Below are 14,828 nucleotides of genomic sequence, written 5' to 3' on the forward strand. Positions count from 1 at the left end.
GCCTACTTTCTTTCTAACTGTAGGAAAAACGGATTTGAATGAGCTCCCGGGGGAAGCGTTGGGAAATAATAAATAAATCAGTGAGCGGAATTGCCGTTTCCAGCTCAGCAGCCAGATACATAAAACTCAACTCAGATTCAAGGCGGACTGACCTGGAAAGTTTGTACGTCACATGAAATCTATAAAATGTGCTGTGCCATTAAGTGTGGGGCGAAATATTGAAATCCATCTCACACATTGGGCTGCTCGTTAAATCTGTGACGTGCAATGTTGGCCATCCCCAAGTACACCATGGTAGGGTCTTTCACATTTGAAAAATCGGTTATTGGCAGTATAAGCCCCAATGTCAATACACCGTATTCCCTATAGCAACAAAGTGAATGTTATTTTTCGACAGTATTGTACCGGTAGGTGGAATATATTGTTCACAGGCTATATCATGGTTCATCATTCACACGTGTGCTATATTGTTTGCGTGTATTATTGTATGCTCTTTGTGTCTGGTTTGCTCCCTAACATCTATGATAATCTCCATTCTGAATGGTGTTTTGGAATTATGTTAGTATTAAGATAGCGGAATTTGGTTAGATGAAATTATATGAACATTTTAGTGTTTCAAAACATCATTTTTTAAATTCATTTTACTTCATGTAAACTTCAACTGGGAGTTAGAAAATGCTTGAAGCAAGCATACCCGACCTCTTTAGTGGTGAAGTGTGTGACAGAATGAGAACAGGTGCGAAGTAATTGTGTTATAATAAGTCTGGATTGCTTTTAGTAAGATATATTTCTTTATTTATTTATTTTATAGTCTGTGTTGTGGATTTTCACTTATTGTGGGTGGGTCTGGAAAATGTCGGTGGTTCACTGAACGGCTAATATCTGGCAGTAAATGATGCTAATCCGAGTTTTTCGGTGTTGGATCTGTTAATTTAATAACTATCCATACACTTCCCATGAGAGACGCCTGGTAGTCCAGAAACGGCCGCTTGCTCATCTGGAGCCGTGCAGCCATTTCACCTCAGACTCAGCTGCTTCCACTTTGGATCTCAACATTTGCTATTGTATTTGCCATCGGCACCATGAAGATCAGCTGCTGTGTGGCATTTGTGCAGCTGCCTACCTCAATGCGCATTTTGTGTTTCTCTTTGGAATTTGGAAGTGCATCAAGAGTATGTGTGTGTGTGTGGGGGGGGGGTGTAGCTCAAATGACAAGAAGCCAAACCCAACACTGAAACATCAGAAACACCTCTAGGACAGTCTGACAGTTGAATGAAAGATGCATTGGCAGTCTTCAGATTTTCAAAGCTTTGCTGTAGAGGTCCACACGTGGTGGGAGAGGAGATCTGCTGCTCTAGTTCACCTCATGCTGGTCTTCCTCCACTTACAGCTACTAAAGCATGCAACCCTACAGCAGCTAATCACCCTGAACAGCTGCATCTTTCACTGAACAAATCCTCAGACGAAACCCTCCAAACCCACTTTCCGAATTTGGCGGAAATACTGTACACACACATCCATGCACACTCCCACTCTTGCTTTGCAAAGTGTGACTGAATGATATTTAAAGCGCTGGCTTGAGAGTGTAGGCCCGTGATAAGGCCGGGCAGAGCTGTGAAAACACAGATTAAGTTTCTGCGGCTTATTAAGGACAATGCGCCTCAGCCTCCCAGCCATAGCGCAAATTGCATCTCAAAAACCGCAGCCTCCTCCGCGTGGCTTTGAGATATGTCTTGATGGGTACCCCCTGCGGCGGAGCTTTGACAGCCGTGTTAATTCTTGCCTACATTTCCCCATATGCCGCGTATCGCCCGGCAGCCCGGCTCCTGTGATAAGGTTCGCTCATCTCGCTGATGGCACTCATCCACACAGCGAATCCCATCCAAGATATCAAGTGTCGGTCGATAGTCATAGGCCACTCCCAAGAGAAGGTAAATATTCAGACAAGTTTGAATCTTGGCAATCACTGCCGCAGATGGAATCAAATATTTAAAAGCTCAATTCATCCTGATATTACTGCCTTGTCTCCTAATAAGGACTAATTTTGATATTTATTTTGGATGATATGCCATCTGAAAAGAAGCATTCACTGTTCTTCTGTGCAACGCCAAAGCTAACCAAGCATACATTAAATCGCTGCTCCTAGCGGGCTATGAAATTTCCTCCATCTGCAAATACTTACAAACTTTTTTTTTCTCCCTCTATTGGACTCAATCAGCGATAAAGACCATTATGTTCGAGGTCCAGAAGTAAGACAATATCTCCCAAACCTCATAGAAAACAATTAGAAGTCAGTAATTACACCACTGGCCTGGAATTCCAGTCAAAGCCTGAGGTCGGGGTGAGACAGTTAGAAAAAGAGCGCATGTGAGCGGTGCCTTTCGGATGTCGTGTTATCTTACCCCGCATGGACTCTGAAGGAGTGCATGCTCGGTTATGAACCCCGATGTGATGTAATGTTTTGCTTAAAAAGCATGAATACGATAGGCCTGAAATCTTGTGTGACAGCATGGCACCATCATTCCACATTATCCTCCCTCATTTATCTCAGCACGCTGCTGCCGCCGCCGCCTTAGTTTTGGGAAATGCAAAACTAAAACAGAGACACGCTATCTCGACTTCTCCGCCGCCGGACCGGCTGATTTATGTTTGCCGATCGCCGGAAGGCGCGGGCTGGTGAGAATGGACGGACGCAAGAGAAAGCAACTCTCTCATCTCCGTTGAACCACATCAGTGAGAGCGCTGTCAGCGTGCGCGCAGGCTAGTCTCACTTTGCACCTCAAGGCAGGCAGGATGTTAACGCTGGATTTGATGCATACCGGGACTTGTAGTCAGCGGTGACCTGGGGTGGCCCGTTGAGAGAATGATGGGGGTCGAACTAAATGAGCAGCTCATCCACATTTTCCACAGTCTGACAAGCGGAACAATGGGGATGATGGGAACGAGAGGTGTGTCAAAGGTACTGCATATGGGTCCGCCGTTTCAATGAGATTCATGAGCTCTTAAGTAGAATGTTATTACTGTTTTGCTCAGACAGTGGCACGCTAGGATGTTAGTGTTCTAACAAGTACATTAAACTCTTTCATTCCACAAGACGTACTTGCACGTCTTTTTAAAATTAGGCCCCGCCTACCAAGGACGTACTTGTACGTCAAAGTCTTTTTTTGCATCATAGAGAGGAGGAGGGTCTGATGCAATCTGTGAATGAGAATAAGCCGTTTGCATTGTAAATCATGTAAAAAAGCAACCAGTAGGTGGCAGTGGTGGCTCACGTGCTTGAAACGCATGCTTTTACAAAAAAGCTCTTTTTCTCTGTTTTTTGCCCGGGAATCGCCATTTTCATGAAACTTAGCCATCTTGTAATGCCGATTGCTGAAGAATGGAAAAAGATAGAAACAATTTTTTTTTTCTGCTGAAAGAAGCGAGTCCAAACTTTATTTTGGTAGGCTCCATGTTTATACAGTATAGCATTAGAACCAAATATTCTGTGGGCCTTGCAAGATCAGTCAAAATCCAGTAAAACGCTGGGATTGAGCGGGTTGCTCCAGTGAAAATGGCTGGGATTGAATGAGTTAAATACTATTATTCAATTGAAGGTACCGGTATGCCTAAAAAAAAAAAAGAAAGAAATAAAATATCAAAACGTGCTCACTGACATGTCAAAAACAATCCCCCAAAGAAAAGCAGATAGGTAGACCCAAATAGGTATTAAAGAGCTTGCCTTTCAAACTTGCACTCATTGAACTGCGTGTGCAGCTTTCACTTCACTTGGTGGCAATAGATCTAAGCCCGCGCCGTGGGCCGGCTTTGCCCGTGTGGGGCAGCTTTTATTTTGGCTTCAAGCTGTGAATGAGGCGGGCGGCAGCGCGCACTCAGGTTCTGAGGTCCTCTTAGTGGCGCTGCTCACATGGCGGGGACGGAACAAAGCGCCGGTGGCCCTGGATAGCATCCGCGGTGCCAGAGAGTAAGGCCCCCGTGAATGGAAACTGTCACTTCCACTCAGTGAAGCCTGTGATCTGAGCCACCCGAAACAGCGTTCAGTTAAGTGGCTAATCCCAGCATCCCTGCTGGCTCGACAGCCCCCTGCTGCCATGACAACCCGAGGGGAATCTCCTTTGGCAACAACTTAATTGGATAATTTCCTCTCTCCTCTGCTTTTGTGAAGTCTAGTCCGCTGGTGAACTTCGCATTATGGTGGGTGAGATTGTATTATCACTGTTGTGATCACGGGTAGGTCACCTGCAGGTTGTTGGAAAAACAAGCCCTGCTTTCAGTACCACCAAAAAGTGACCACCTGAACCACTGTAAATATTTATTCTGCTCTGTGTGACAAGTTGTGCTGCCTCCCCGTGTGTGTGCGTGTGTGTGTGTGTGTGTGTGTGTGTGTGTGTGTGTGCGGGCAGGCATGCACATCAAGCAGCTACTGTGGTCACAATTAGAAAACAGCCACGCTAGCGTGGCACTTTGAGATGATGATGACTATATTCTAGTCACACCACAAAAAAAAAAAAAAAAATCACACAAAAGAACAAAGCAACAATGCTGCAGCACAGTAAACAAATTTAACATGATGAATTATCATTTGAGATTAGGCTTACGTAAAGTGTTTAATTTTTTGACCGCATTATTATTCACGAACAATATTAATTACTATAAATTTTATTTCCAGGGCATTCAAAGATTTTCACAGGTTAACTTAACTGTTATAAGAACACCAGTTTGATTTAATCAGCGTATGTATAAAAACAAGAATTGTATCAAGTCATTAATTAAAGCTAACTTCCTTTTCAAAACCATTTCCTGGGTCCAGGAGTTCTCTTAGGACTTACCTTCTTCACAGGCGGTCCCGCTGAATCCTGGACAGCATTTCCACTCCAGTGAGGTCACGGTGCGGTACACCGTTTTATAGGAAGGTCTGACAACGGTCCTGTAGCTGGAAAACACAAAAATGTAAAAGCATTACACGCTTCAATTCATCACAGTAAAGCTTGGAAAACTAACCCTTGATCTGGCTTTTGTTTTCACGGCAGGCTCGTCATGGTTACGCCAACTACATACACACAAATGGCTATAAATTTAACAAAGAATCAGGAACAGGCACTTGACAAAGTAAACAAAGGTAAAAAAGAAAACGGGGACATCCAAGATTTCATGCTCATTCTACTTATAGTGTGGCCATTTCCCGAAAGCATACAAGCTTTGTTTCAGCAATGACACCTATTGCGTTATTCACACTCTTTTCTCAGTCTCACCGTAGGGACAATTCTCACTAGACCAATAAAAGGATTGAACTATGCCAGTGCTATATCTGAATGACTTGAATGAGCGAAAGTTCATGAACTCATTCCTATTTTTGGCCAACCTGAACTGAACGTGGTGTATTTCTGCCAGATTAACTTTTAATTATTTTTGGAACAGGCTCATTCTGGCGTCTCTGTATACGTTTTGTTAATATATATATCTAGATCCCTGTATATATATCTAGATATATATATATATATATATATATATAGAGAGAGAGAGAGAGAGAGAGAGAGAGGATTAACAAAAAAATGGGAGTGTTTATCGTAGAGTGTTTCCCAAGCACATCAAATTTCAGAGTACTATTGAGCATTCACAGATCAGCAACATTGGTAAAGAAGTAGCACGAGTTACGTTGCTCCTGCTCACCTGCCCCCTGTACATCCCTGTGGCCAGCGGCATGTCTGGTAGACTCTCTGCACGACTGTCCCATTCTGCACTTGGCAACTCACCGTCCTTGTGGCAGTATGAGGACACCAGTTTCTGAAAGGACACACAAACACACACGCACATGGACACAAATCTGAAGGCAAGCGTGCAGAATATTTGTCTTTCAGATACACGAGAATAGCATTTCAACAAGTAAATAATTCAAGCCGTACATCACTTGGAAACCGTAACAAGGTCACTCAAACTGCATCATGCTCATGATAGGAAATTCGCTTCACAGTCCCATTCACTAAGCTGTTGTCTTGATTCGGTTCTCCCTCTCCTCAGTCCTTTGTTTTGAAACTCTTTTATGGTGTTTACACAGATTAATTCAGCCACGAGATATGCAGAAGTGCATTGTAAGCGCTATTTACACTGCGCCATCCATTCATTTGCATTCAGCTCTCAGATAATGACACCCTGAATAGCAGATGAGGTCCCATACTGAGATGGGGAGTGTTTCAGCACATGCCGGTGCAAGATCTGGAGTCCGTTCTGTGTCCGCAGAAGCTTTGTAGGACATTTTCCTCAGTGTCTGGGAGTGTAAAAAGAACAACCCGGCATGACAAAAAGCTTTTTCGGGGTCAATGCTTCACATCTGCTCGTAGGTTTGACAAAAAAAAAAAAAAAAAAAAAAAAAAAATGTTTTCTCATCTCATCACACAATTTTTGGTTACCCCTGTCACAAAAAAAAAAAAAAACCACTAAACCCCACAATGAGGCAGTAAAATGTGACATGTGTTCCCATGATTTTATTAACATTGACGTGTACAAAGCCCCCGATTACATTCACATGGTGATAGCTGGAGGACAAACATGGCAAACTATTACCATGGTGTGTTTACACAATCAATAACTGCACAGCTCTGTAACTGTGAGCTCCATTTACAAACCACAAAGGAAACTGCAGGCCACTTAGCGCAGAACTTTGTGTGTTCTGCTGCCAACGTCTTCGCAGGCGTGGGAGGGGGGGCACCACCGTCTGTTTGTCAATACGCATGACCATATGTTAGTGTGAGAGAGACTAAGAGAAAGCGCCAAAGGCAAAGGATGCTAAGCAGCTCCCATTAACAATCCCCACATGTGGTGGTGGCCGCACACATAGATCTGCTGATTGTAGAAAAGACGCACCCAACTATAACTCTTTGTATATTCTTGCCCTATGCACTTGATTAGGTACACCTTGCTATGACCGTGTTGGACCTGTTCCCCTTCTGAGCTACAATTGGAAACAGTCCAGATAATTTTACTCCATTTTGACCTAATAGCATGACAAAGTTGACGCAGCTTTGAGGTGGGGCAAACTCAAAGAATATTTTGAGAATAATTTGAGCTTTCGTCGTCAAAAGAATTGTGAAAACAATGAATAAATAAATAGGATGGGTATCAACATGTAACCTGAAGTCCGCCTTCGTGATCGTATACACTTCGCAATCCATATAGCATCGTACGCCCCTGTCATAACACTGCTGTTTGACACATGATGTGGTATTTGCCTTTCCTTCACCATACTTTCCTCTTCCCATCACTCTCATACAGGCCGACCTTGGTTTCTTCTGTCAGTCACTGTCTTCCCCATACTTAAATATTGCAAAAGTCCACACGTTTAAAATATCTGATTCTAGATTTTCACAATACCGTATGCATAATAATCTTGACGTCTATTAATGTGAACATTTTTCTTCATCACCAAGAGAAAGATTCTGCCACCCCTCACTTTAGACGTCTTCCATGGCATTCGAGGCCTTTTGTGTCTTATGAGTTTTACAGTATTTATATTTTCAAACCCAATCATGGCTTACATTGGCATTGTGTTGGGCTTCATATTGATCACTCAAGTCAAACATAATCTCCAATTTAGAATCCTCATTATTTAATGGTCATTTGTTTAATCCAGTACCAGCCAATTCTAGACCCCTTTTTTTTTACCCTAAATCTTGGAAAAAATTGGGAAAAAAAAGTATCTGGAGTTGAACGTGTGGAGTGTGAAAATACATAAATATGTCTTTGGGAGTGAATGAGTTTAGAGACTCTGCCAACTCCAATATGACATTTTAAGTTGTCCCCCCCAGAAAGAGGGTTCCATCGTCAAATCATAGATTAAAAACACTGAGGAAGCTATTGCAACAGGATGTATTAAACATCAAGCCAAGAAATCTAATTTGAAAAAGATGTTCTTGAAGTACAGCAATTTAGTTTGCTGGTAACAAAATATCTATAAGATTACAGCATGACATCACATGGGTCACACGCATTTCGAATCATTAGTGGAAAATGTTAGATAGTGAAGGTGATCCAGTCATGTTGAGCAGCATTGTTTAAGGGTGGTCCTTTCGCATCCATTTATTACCCACGACCAACTGATAAAGCTCAGTTTCCCAGGCTCTGGGGGGAGTGTGTAAAGGTACACCTGGCCACCGCTAAAGATCGTCATTAGCGGGGGATGACTTTTATGGCCTCCTGCTCTGTTTGTGTTGCACTCAGGTAATTGTCACAGAGGAAACACCAACTTTTGTGACTGTACCGGTCCTAAGAAGTGCACGTGGCATTTTATAATTTCCGATCTAGCTTACCTTAATGAGCAATGATGTATGAGAAAATGGAGAACAATACTTTCTCCAAGCGTAGGAGCATACAAGGGTATATTCCTGAAAGGTTAAAGGTACTTGTGTGTCTTCGCAGAGCACAATTATCTCCTGTAACATCTAAATATAATACAACAAGGTTATCAAATGCCATATGGCCAGTCAAGTCCCCACATTCAATTTCCAATCACTATCATACCATGTTTGTTTGGTATATTTCGAGGTGGTTTCATGGGCTAATAATAGTCCCATTTGTTTATGCAACTCTCATTTCAAAACGGTCAACAACCCTTACTGGAGTGGGTCCAATGTGTGTATCACATCCAGAAAGCACACATGGCACGATGACGCTGCAGCAAAATAAATAAATCATTCACCATCTTTTGCAGCCAACAGTTTGAAAATGACAATCTAGTAAATCCTCAGCGTTGGCCCATCTGGTCGTTGAAGCTCACACAGCCTACATCTTTCATGAGACTGCTTAGTACACTTCGTACTGAGGACTGGGAGAAGAGGAAAAAGTTGGCAGACAAAAGCTAAGAGGGTCAAAAATGTTGCATGAGCAGATGCTAGTGGAAAATATGTCAGTAACGTTTAGGGGATGGCAAGAAGCTCGACTACTGTGCGAAGGCCCTGGACCACCATTCGATGCATTTTTGCCAATGTGACAGTGATAAAACGGGTGTGTGTATAAAAAAAAAAAAAAAAAAAAAAAAAATCAAACTAAACAACAAGGGGGGAGGCGGGGTTGCATTGGCTTTAGGATGTGTCAATAGGCCACCAACAAAAACCTAAGGGAACCCGTTTTTAAATGTCTGGGGAAGACAAAGCACAGATGTGGCAGAAAGAGGAGAGTTTTTTTTCATAAGGGTCACATAGGAAGCTTCCCATGGGAACATAGTCAAAAGAGGGAAAGACAATTATGAGACAGATCTAATCCCATAGGATTGGAGAGGCATATGAGACTAATGCGCCGAGGACACATTGCGCAGCCTTGACTAAAATGAGCGGGTGTCACAATCTGCAGCTGCTTGAAAAGCCAAAAGACAAATTGGCGTGTGAAAGAAACTGGAGAAACGAAATGAGCAAAAGAAGATAAGACACAAAAGGGATGGTGGCTCTTTATGCTGGAAGTTCAAAGCATGTGTGTGAGTGTGTGTGTGTGTGTGCATGTAGTAAAGCAACCTAAAGGTCATCAAAGGTCACAGTGAAGTGCCTCCTCACCGCAGCCATGGAGAAACAAGGAAGACCCTCACATGTCTTTGTGTGCCTGGGCCTTTCAGGTGTGGACACCTGTTGCCTTTGATTGTCTCATGGCTGTGTGCATCTTTAAGTGTTCCCAAGTGAGAAAGCCCATTCATCTGGAGTGCCATCTCACATGTGGATAGATGGCGTGGGGAAAAAAAGAAAACACTCGTTGGCAAAAACAGCGGGCACACTTTGTTGCTCTCGTAAGATAGATTCAGAAGCTGTCTCAGAAATTTGCCTTTGGATGACCCAAATGGATGGTTGTAGGTGACCAAAAGGAGTTCCCTTTCAGTATAATGTTGCAATGATGTAAATGTAGCACTGAATTGCAGCTGCTCCTCCTTTTGCCGCAAGTGAAGGGTAAAATATGAGAAACACGTGATCCAGTGCAATTCTTGACTATTGTAAACTACAACCACAATAACAACAATTCCCACCAAAACAATAGGGAGCTCACGGTGGTCGCTGCTTGAGCCCTGAAAATACATTGTTAAGGGGGTGGCCAACTCCATGAGCATTAAAGTAAATAAGAAAGTAAGTAAATAAATAAATAAACCACCCACGACATGGCGAGCTCAAGATTCACATCATGAATGGAAGCCTGCAACAAATTACATCTACAATATTAGGGGCACCTATTGTGGATCATGTACATCTAATATTATGGATAATTTACATCGAATATAGTTTTGCTCAAGTCCTACCATTTGGACAAGACACCAGCAAATTATTTGTGCTTTGTTTCTTTCCTCAACACTGCCATCATGATTCCCCAAACGTGATCTTTGTAGTTTGTAACTCATTCCAAATTGAAGGCGTGCCTAATATCATAGTCAGACCTGTATTTGACCTTAATTAAGACGAACCAGTGTTGCTATGTGTCGCTGCTTTCAAATAGACTTTTTCATTGAAGTGTAGTGAGTGAACTCCTGAGCCATTCTGCTTTAAGCCACACAGAGCGGAGCCACTGGAATCCCAGTCCTCTCTATTCCCATACTTAAAGAAAGGTGGACGTGGTTAAGATGGATGAGGAATGAGGCAGACCATAGGGCTTAGACTGCCTGTCAGACCATGACAAGTGTTCAAACGGGAAGATAAAGAAATGGACGAGGCACCAAATAAAGCCACTACCCCCCCTTTTCAGAGGACTGAGCCGTGTAGTTTTAAAGGAGAACGGGGGTGAATGAACGCTTTATCAACTCCGCTACAGAGTGACCGCACCAGTCGAGAAATTACTCAAGTAGTGTTAATCCCCTTTCATTTGAGTAATGCTGTGGTGGGAATGCATTCGTCTTTTTTTTTCCTCCCTCTGCTAATATGAGAATGTCCGAACTTTGTGCAGATTCTCTCTCCAGGATACACACTGGGCCAAAACCATTTGATACAACTCAAAAGAGCTGCATATAGAAAAGAAAATCTGTGTTCATCTTTGTTTTACAGCATCAGAGGGTTTTTTTTTTTTAATTGCGATTTTAGTTTCGAGCAGGAGTATCGAATTGGACGGCATTTTAGTAGGAGCTGTCTGTTTCATATTTTTTTAAGTATTCCCTTTTTATCTACTTACAAAATACAAGCAAGCAAAATACTCTCTTCCTAAAATGTCACTCTGTGACCATTTACCCATGATAAGCTTTACAAGATCTTTCCTAGTCTCGCCCGACCCCATGATTCCTTAAACCCCCCGACCCTTGTAGAGGCCGCAGCAGCTCCCGTCCCGCAAATGTTATCTACCACTTACAGACCCACTGTAAACTTCTCAACTTTCAGGGGAAGAAAGTGAGTCCAGATGCAATGAAGTCCCAGATGCTTGTGTTTAGTAAATATGTCCACAGACCTGAGGCCATGAGTGACAGGGGGAGCCAAGCAGCAAAGTTGGCCAGTGCAGCACAGGCTGGAAGCCATGAAATCCACCTGGAGAGTGTGCCTCCTTGTTATTCTGAGTTGAAGCCCCCCCAAGGGCGATAAAGCCTATCTGACTGCACACACGGTTTTAGGTAAATTTGGATTCATCGGCTGAGATGGCCACCCTACCTGAATGTTTTGGAGCAGAAACTTTTGCACACTAAAGCTGAAAATGTAATGCGGTTGCATCATAGGATAATTTGTTGTGATAATATGTATCGATTAAAGGTCATTTGAGCACATTTGTTATTTCGGAAGTGTGTATGAAGCCCTTTGTGTTAAACAGTACCCAAGAAATACGGCTTTTTAATTTCAAATCGTTTGGTGTCTCCTGATTTAGAGTCACAACCTCATATACACTCACAATGTCAACGAGAACATGCAAAATCCACACCGGCTTTAAACCTGCAAACCAAATTTGAATCAGAGCGTGTGGGAGGTTAAGTGTCGTCGCCCCAATAAGGTCCACCATATAGATAAATTCATGATTACATTATTTTACTACACTCACATTCCAAAAAGCCACCAATGCACTCTTCTCAAACAATACGTAAATTATAGCTTCTTTATTTTAACTGGAGACAACTCAATAAAAACTGACGTGGGACCCATTCAGAGCCTATATCTGGTCTTGAAGAGAATAGTTTAACTGCTAAACTACCATGAAAATGTATCATGAAAAAAAACGACATCACCCCCACCCGTTCCCCATTGTGGAGAGGTTTTGCCTTACATTAACAATCAGCAGCACTGTGCAAAACTAATTTGAAGCATGACGTAACCAGTCTCATTCAAACACGGTTCCGCGGGCACTAAATAAATAAATAACTAGGGATTCAAATGTATTTACAAACAAGATTAGGCATCTGAAATGTGACGGCAGAGCAAGCATCCCTTGAGAATGGAATTGTCATTATTCTCCTTCACATTTTTAACATTGCACATACACACACAGGCCACAGTGCAGATCCTGGGAGCATACATATTCGCAAAGTGGGAAAACGTCACCTCAGAGTTCAAATAGCATCTGTTTGCAGAAGAGAAGTTAAGAAGCTAAATTTAAATGGCCAATTTTTGAAGATGTTGCATCTCCTTTAGCCAAGAGAGAGGACGTGCTCTCAAGAGGGTGGGACAACTTCAGGATGAGAGCACTCGGCACACATGGACAGGAAAAGGGAAACCAAATGTCAAGAATACAATGAGACCCGCTAGATGGATGGAGAGGAAAGAAGCTGGCATCGACACGCGATGTGAGTGCAGGGTTTAAAAATAGCGATATGTGCATCTGTGCTTCTCCTTACGCAAAAGAAAAAAAAAACCCAAAACTGAGCAGTTCAACAAACCAAGTGAATAAAAACCGCTTACCTTTTCTGATAGATAGAGGTATGAGAGGCTGCAGCTTGCTCTCTGGTTTTGTAAAGTCCAGTCTTCCAGGTTCCGTCCGCGGGCGTGCACAGCCAGAGGACCAGCACGGTCCAAAGCAAACTTTTCCTGCAACGTACGAACACGTTCTCCCTTTGGCAATGTCCCATTGCCGTGGCATCAAATGCAAAAGCGCAGCCACGAACGTTTTAATGAGCCGTACTACCCCCGGTAGAGAGAGGCAACTCGGGATAATGGGTAGAAAGTGAAGGGGGAGATGTGTCAAAAAGAGGCACTTTAAGGAAACTCGGGGATCCCATCCAATAAAATATGATTTTAGTGTTCGAAGAAGTCTTAAACGCTTTGAGGCATGATGATTGAATCACCCAAAGCGGACATGTTGAAGTGGACCTGCGGGCGTTAATTGTTCTCCTCGGTGTGACTGCGCACATGGAGCTGGAAACAACAGCGGGCATGAAAGCACTTTTTATAGGCTTGCTCCTCTGGTCTCTTTAAAGCACAGCCTACTTAGTCCTTTTACCCTGCCCCGTTTCTCTCTTTCTCTCTCTCTCTCTCTCTCTCTCAGAGGACAATACATGCTCAAGTCAAGAGCAGTTAAGACTTACCGGCTACTCATGAGGTACTCTTTGTGAGATCCAATACAAGCTGTATCAAAAAAAATGCATTCATTAAAACAACAATACTCAGTTGTGATTAGTCGGACTCTCAATATATTCAATATTGTGCCTACAGTGGTTGCCTATACAGTACTCCATATAGTATACATTAAGGCAGTGTTTGCTAACCTTTATTGGAACAAGGCACATTTTATCTTCGAACAATCTCACATCACAAGACCGAGGGAAAATTGCCACACAAACTATGACGGACATTTTAATTTTACCTTCTGTCCCCTATCACATCACAAGACAGAGTGAAATATGACACACAGACTATGACAGACATTTTAATTTTACCTTCTGTCATCTAGTACTGGAAAATATTTAATTGCTCCGCCTGTCACGAAACATCACTGGCATAGAAAGACAAATAAAGATACATTATGTGTAGTAAGTCAGTGTTGCCCAACTCCTGGTCTGCAACTCATTGATTAAGCTTAGCTTAAGACAAGGACACACAGGCATTTATTGTCAGGGCAGAGGGCCAGGACAAGGAGGTAGGCAAAGAAACCAAACCAAGGTGTACTTGAGGGCTGGGCAGCAGGGAAAGTAGCTGACCAACTGGCAACGGGTGGATCTTCAGACTGGTCTTTATGGCGCAGAGGAGAGTGTGGCTGACGAGGTGAAGACTGGCAGGTGTGAAGGTGAGACAGGTGCAATGAGTGGGAAGACGCCCAGCCCACGCTGCATGAAGGGAAAGGCAACCAAAAATAGAACAGAAGGAGGGGCCACACAGTGGAACACTGAAGACAGAAACAATGGATTCTAACAATGGCCGCACAGCTCTACCGCTGTATCTTTGCTGGTCTATAATGTAGCAGAGCAACTACCGTATATCCGCTATTAATGTTCATTGAATGTTGCATGAGCAAATAATTTCCATCAGTACTTGGAGGACCAAAAACCGGTCTGTGGCAGAAAAAAGATTGGAGACCAGTGTAGTAAATGGATCATTTTATGACCAATGAAGTAACATTAAATCATTTCTTGTGGCACACTTGATCTTGCACATCTGATGGGGTTGGGAATCACTGTGAAGCCATGACATGACATGGGCCTACTGTATGTCTTAAATGTGTTGCTCTTCTCAACCAGCTCAATATGAAAATTGCAGTACTGTATAGCCTTGCTGTGGTTAACATCACATATCCCATTATGCACTGCAACTATATGTAAACACCACCATTTAAGCGGATAGCAAAAAACTAAAAATTAACCCCGAATCAGGATTTTCCCATTTGAGTCAGAGTCCCGTCTCCCGATGTTTGACGTATACTGTACAGTATACATGGGTAGTGCACATGCGTGAAAGCGATGTACC

At 42.9% G+C, this 14,828-nt stretch overlaps 1 protein-coding gene across 8 annotated transcripts in view; it reads right to left on the bottom strand.

Annotated features, from left to right (window-relative positions):
- The window catches only part of emid1 (EMI domain containing 1), a 57,114-nt gene extending 43,802 nt beyond the window's left edge, over positions 1-13,312 (bottom strand). For 6 of the 8 annotated variants that reach the window (XM_019862516.1, XM_019862501.1, XM_019862543.1 and 3 more), the window contains exons 1-3: positions 12,831-13,312; positions 5,671-5,784; positions 4,830-4,933 (exon numbers count right to left, since the gene is read on the bottom strand). In XM_019862516.1, coding sequence (XP_019718075.1) covers positions 4,830-4,933; positions 5,671-5,784; positions 12,831-12,997 — 385 coding nt within the window. In that variant the 5' untranslated portion in view covers positions 12,998-13,312. The remainder of the gene's footprint in view (positions 1-4,829; positions 4,934-5,670; positions 5,785-12,830) is intronic. The other 2 variants (XM_019862508.1, XM_019862560.1) reach the window with 1 other exon arrangement.
- Positions 13,313-14,828: the final 1,516 nt, after the last annotated feature.

The sequence above is a fragment of the Hippocampus comes genome, unplaced genomic scaffold (genome assembly GCF_001891065.2).
Source record: "Hippocampus comes isolate QL1 unplaced genomic scaffold, H_comes_QL1_v1.1 scaffold147, whole genome shotgun sequence".
In the NCBI taxonomy this organism is placed as follows: Eukaryota; Metazoa; Chordata; class Actinopteri; order Syngnathiformes; family Syngnathidae; genus Hippocampus; species Hippocampus comes.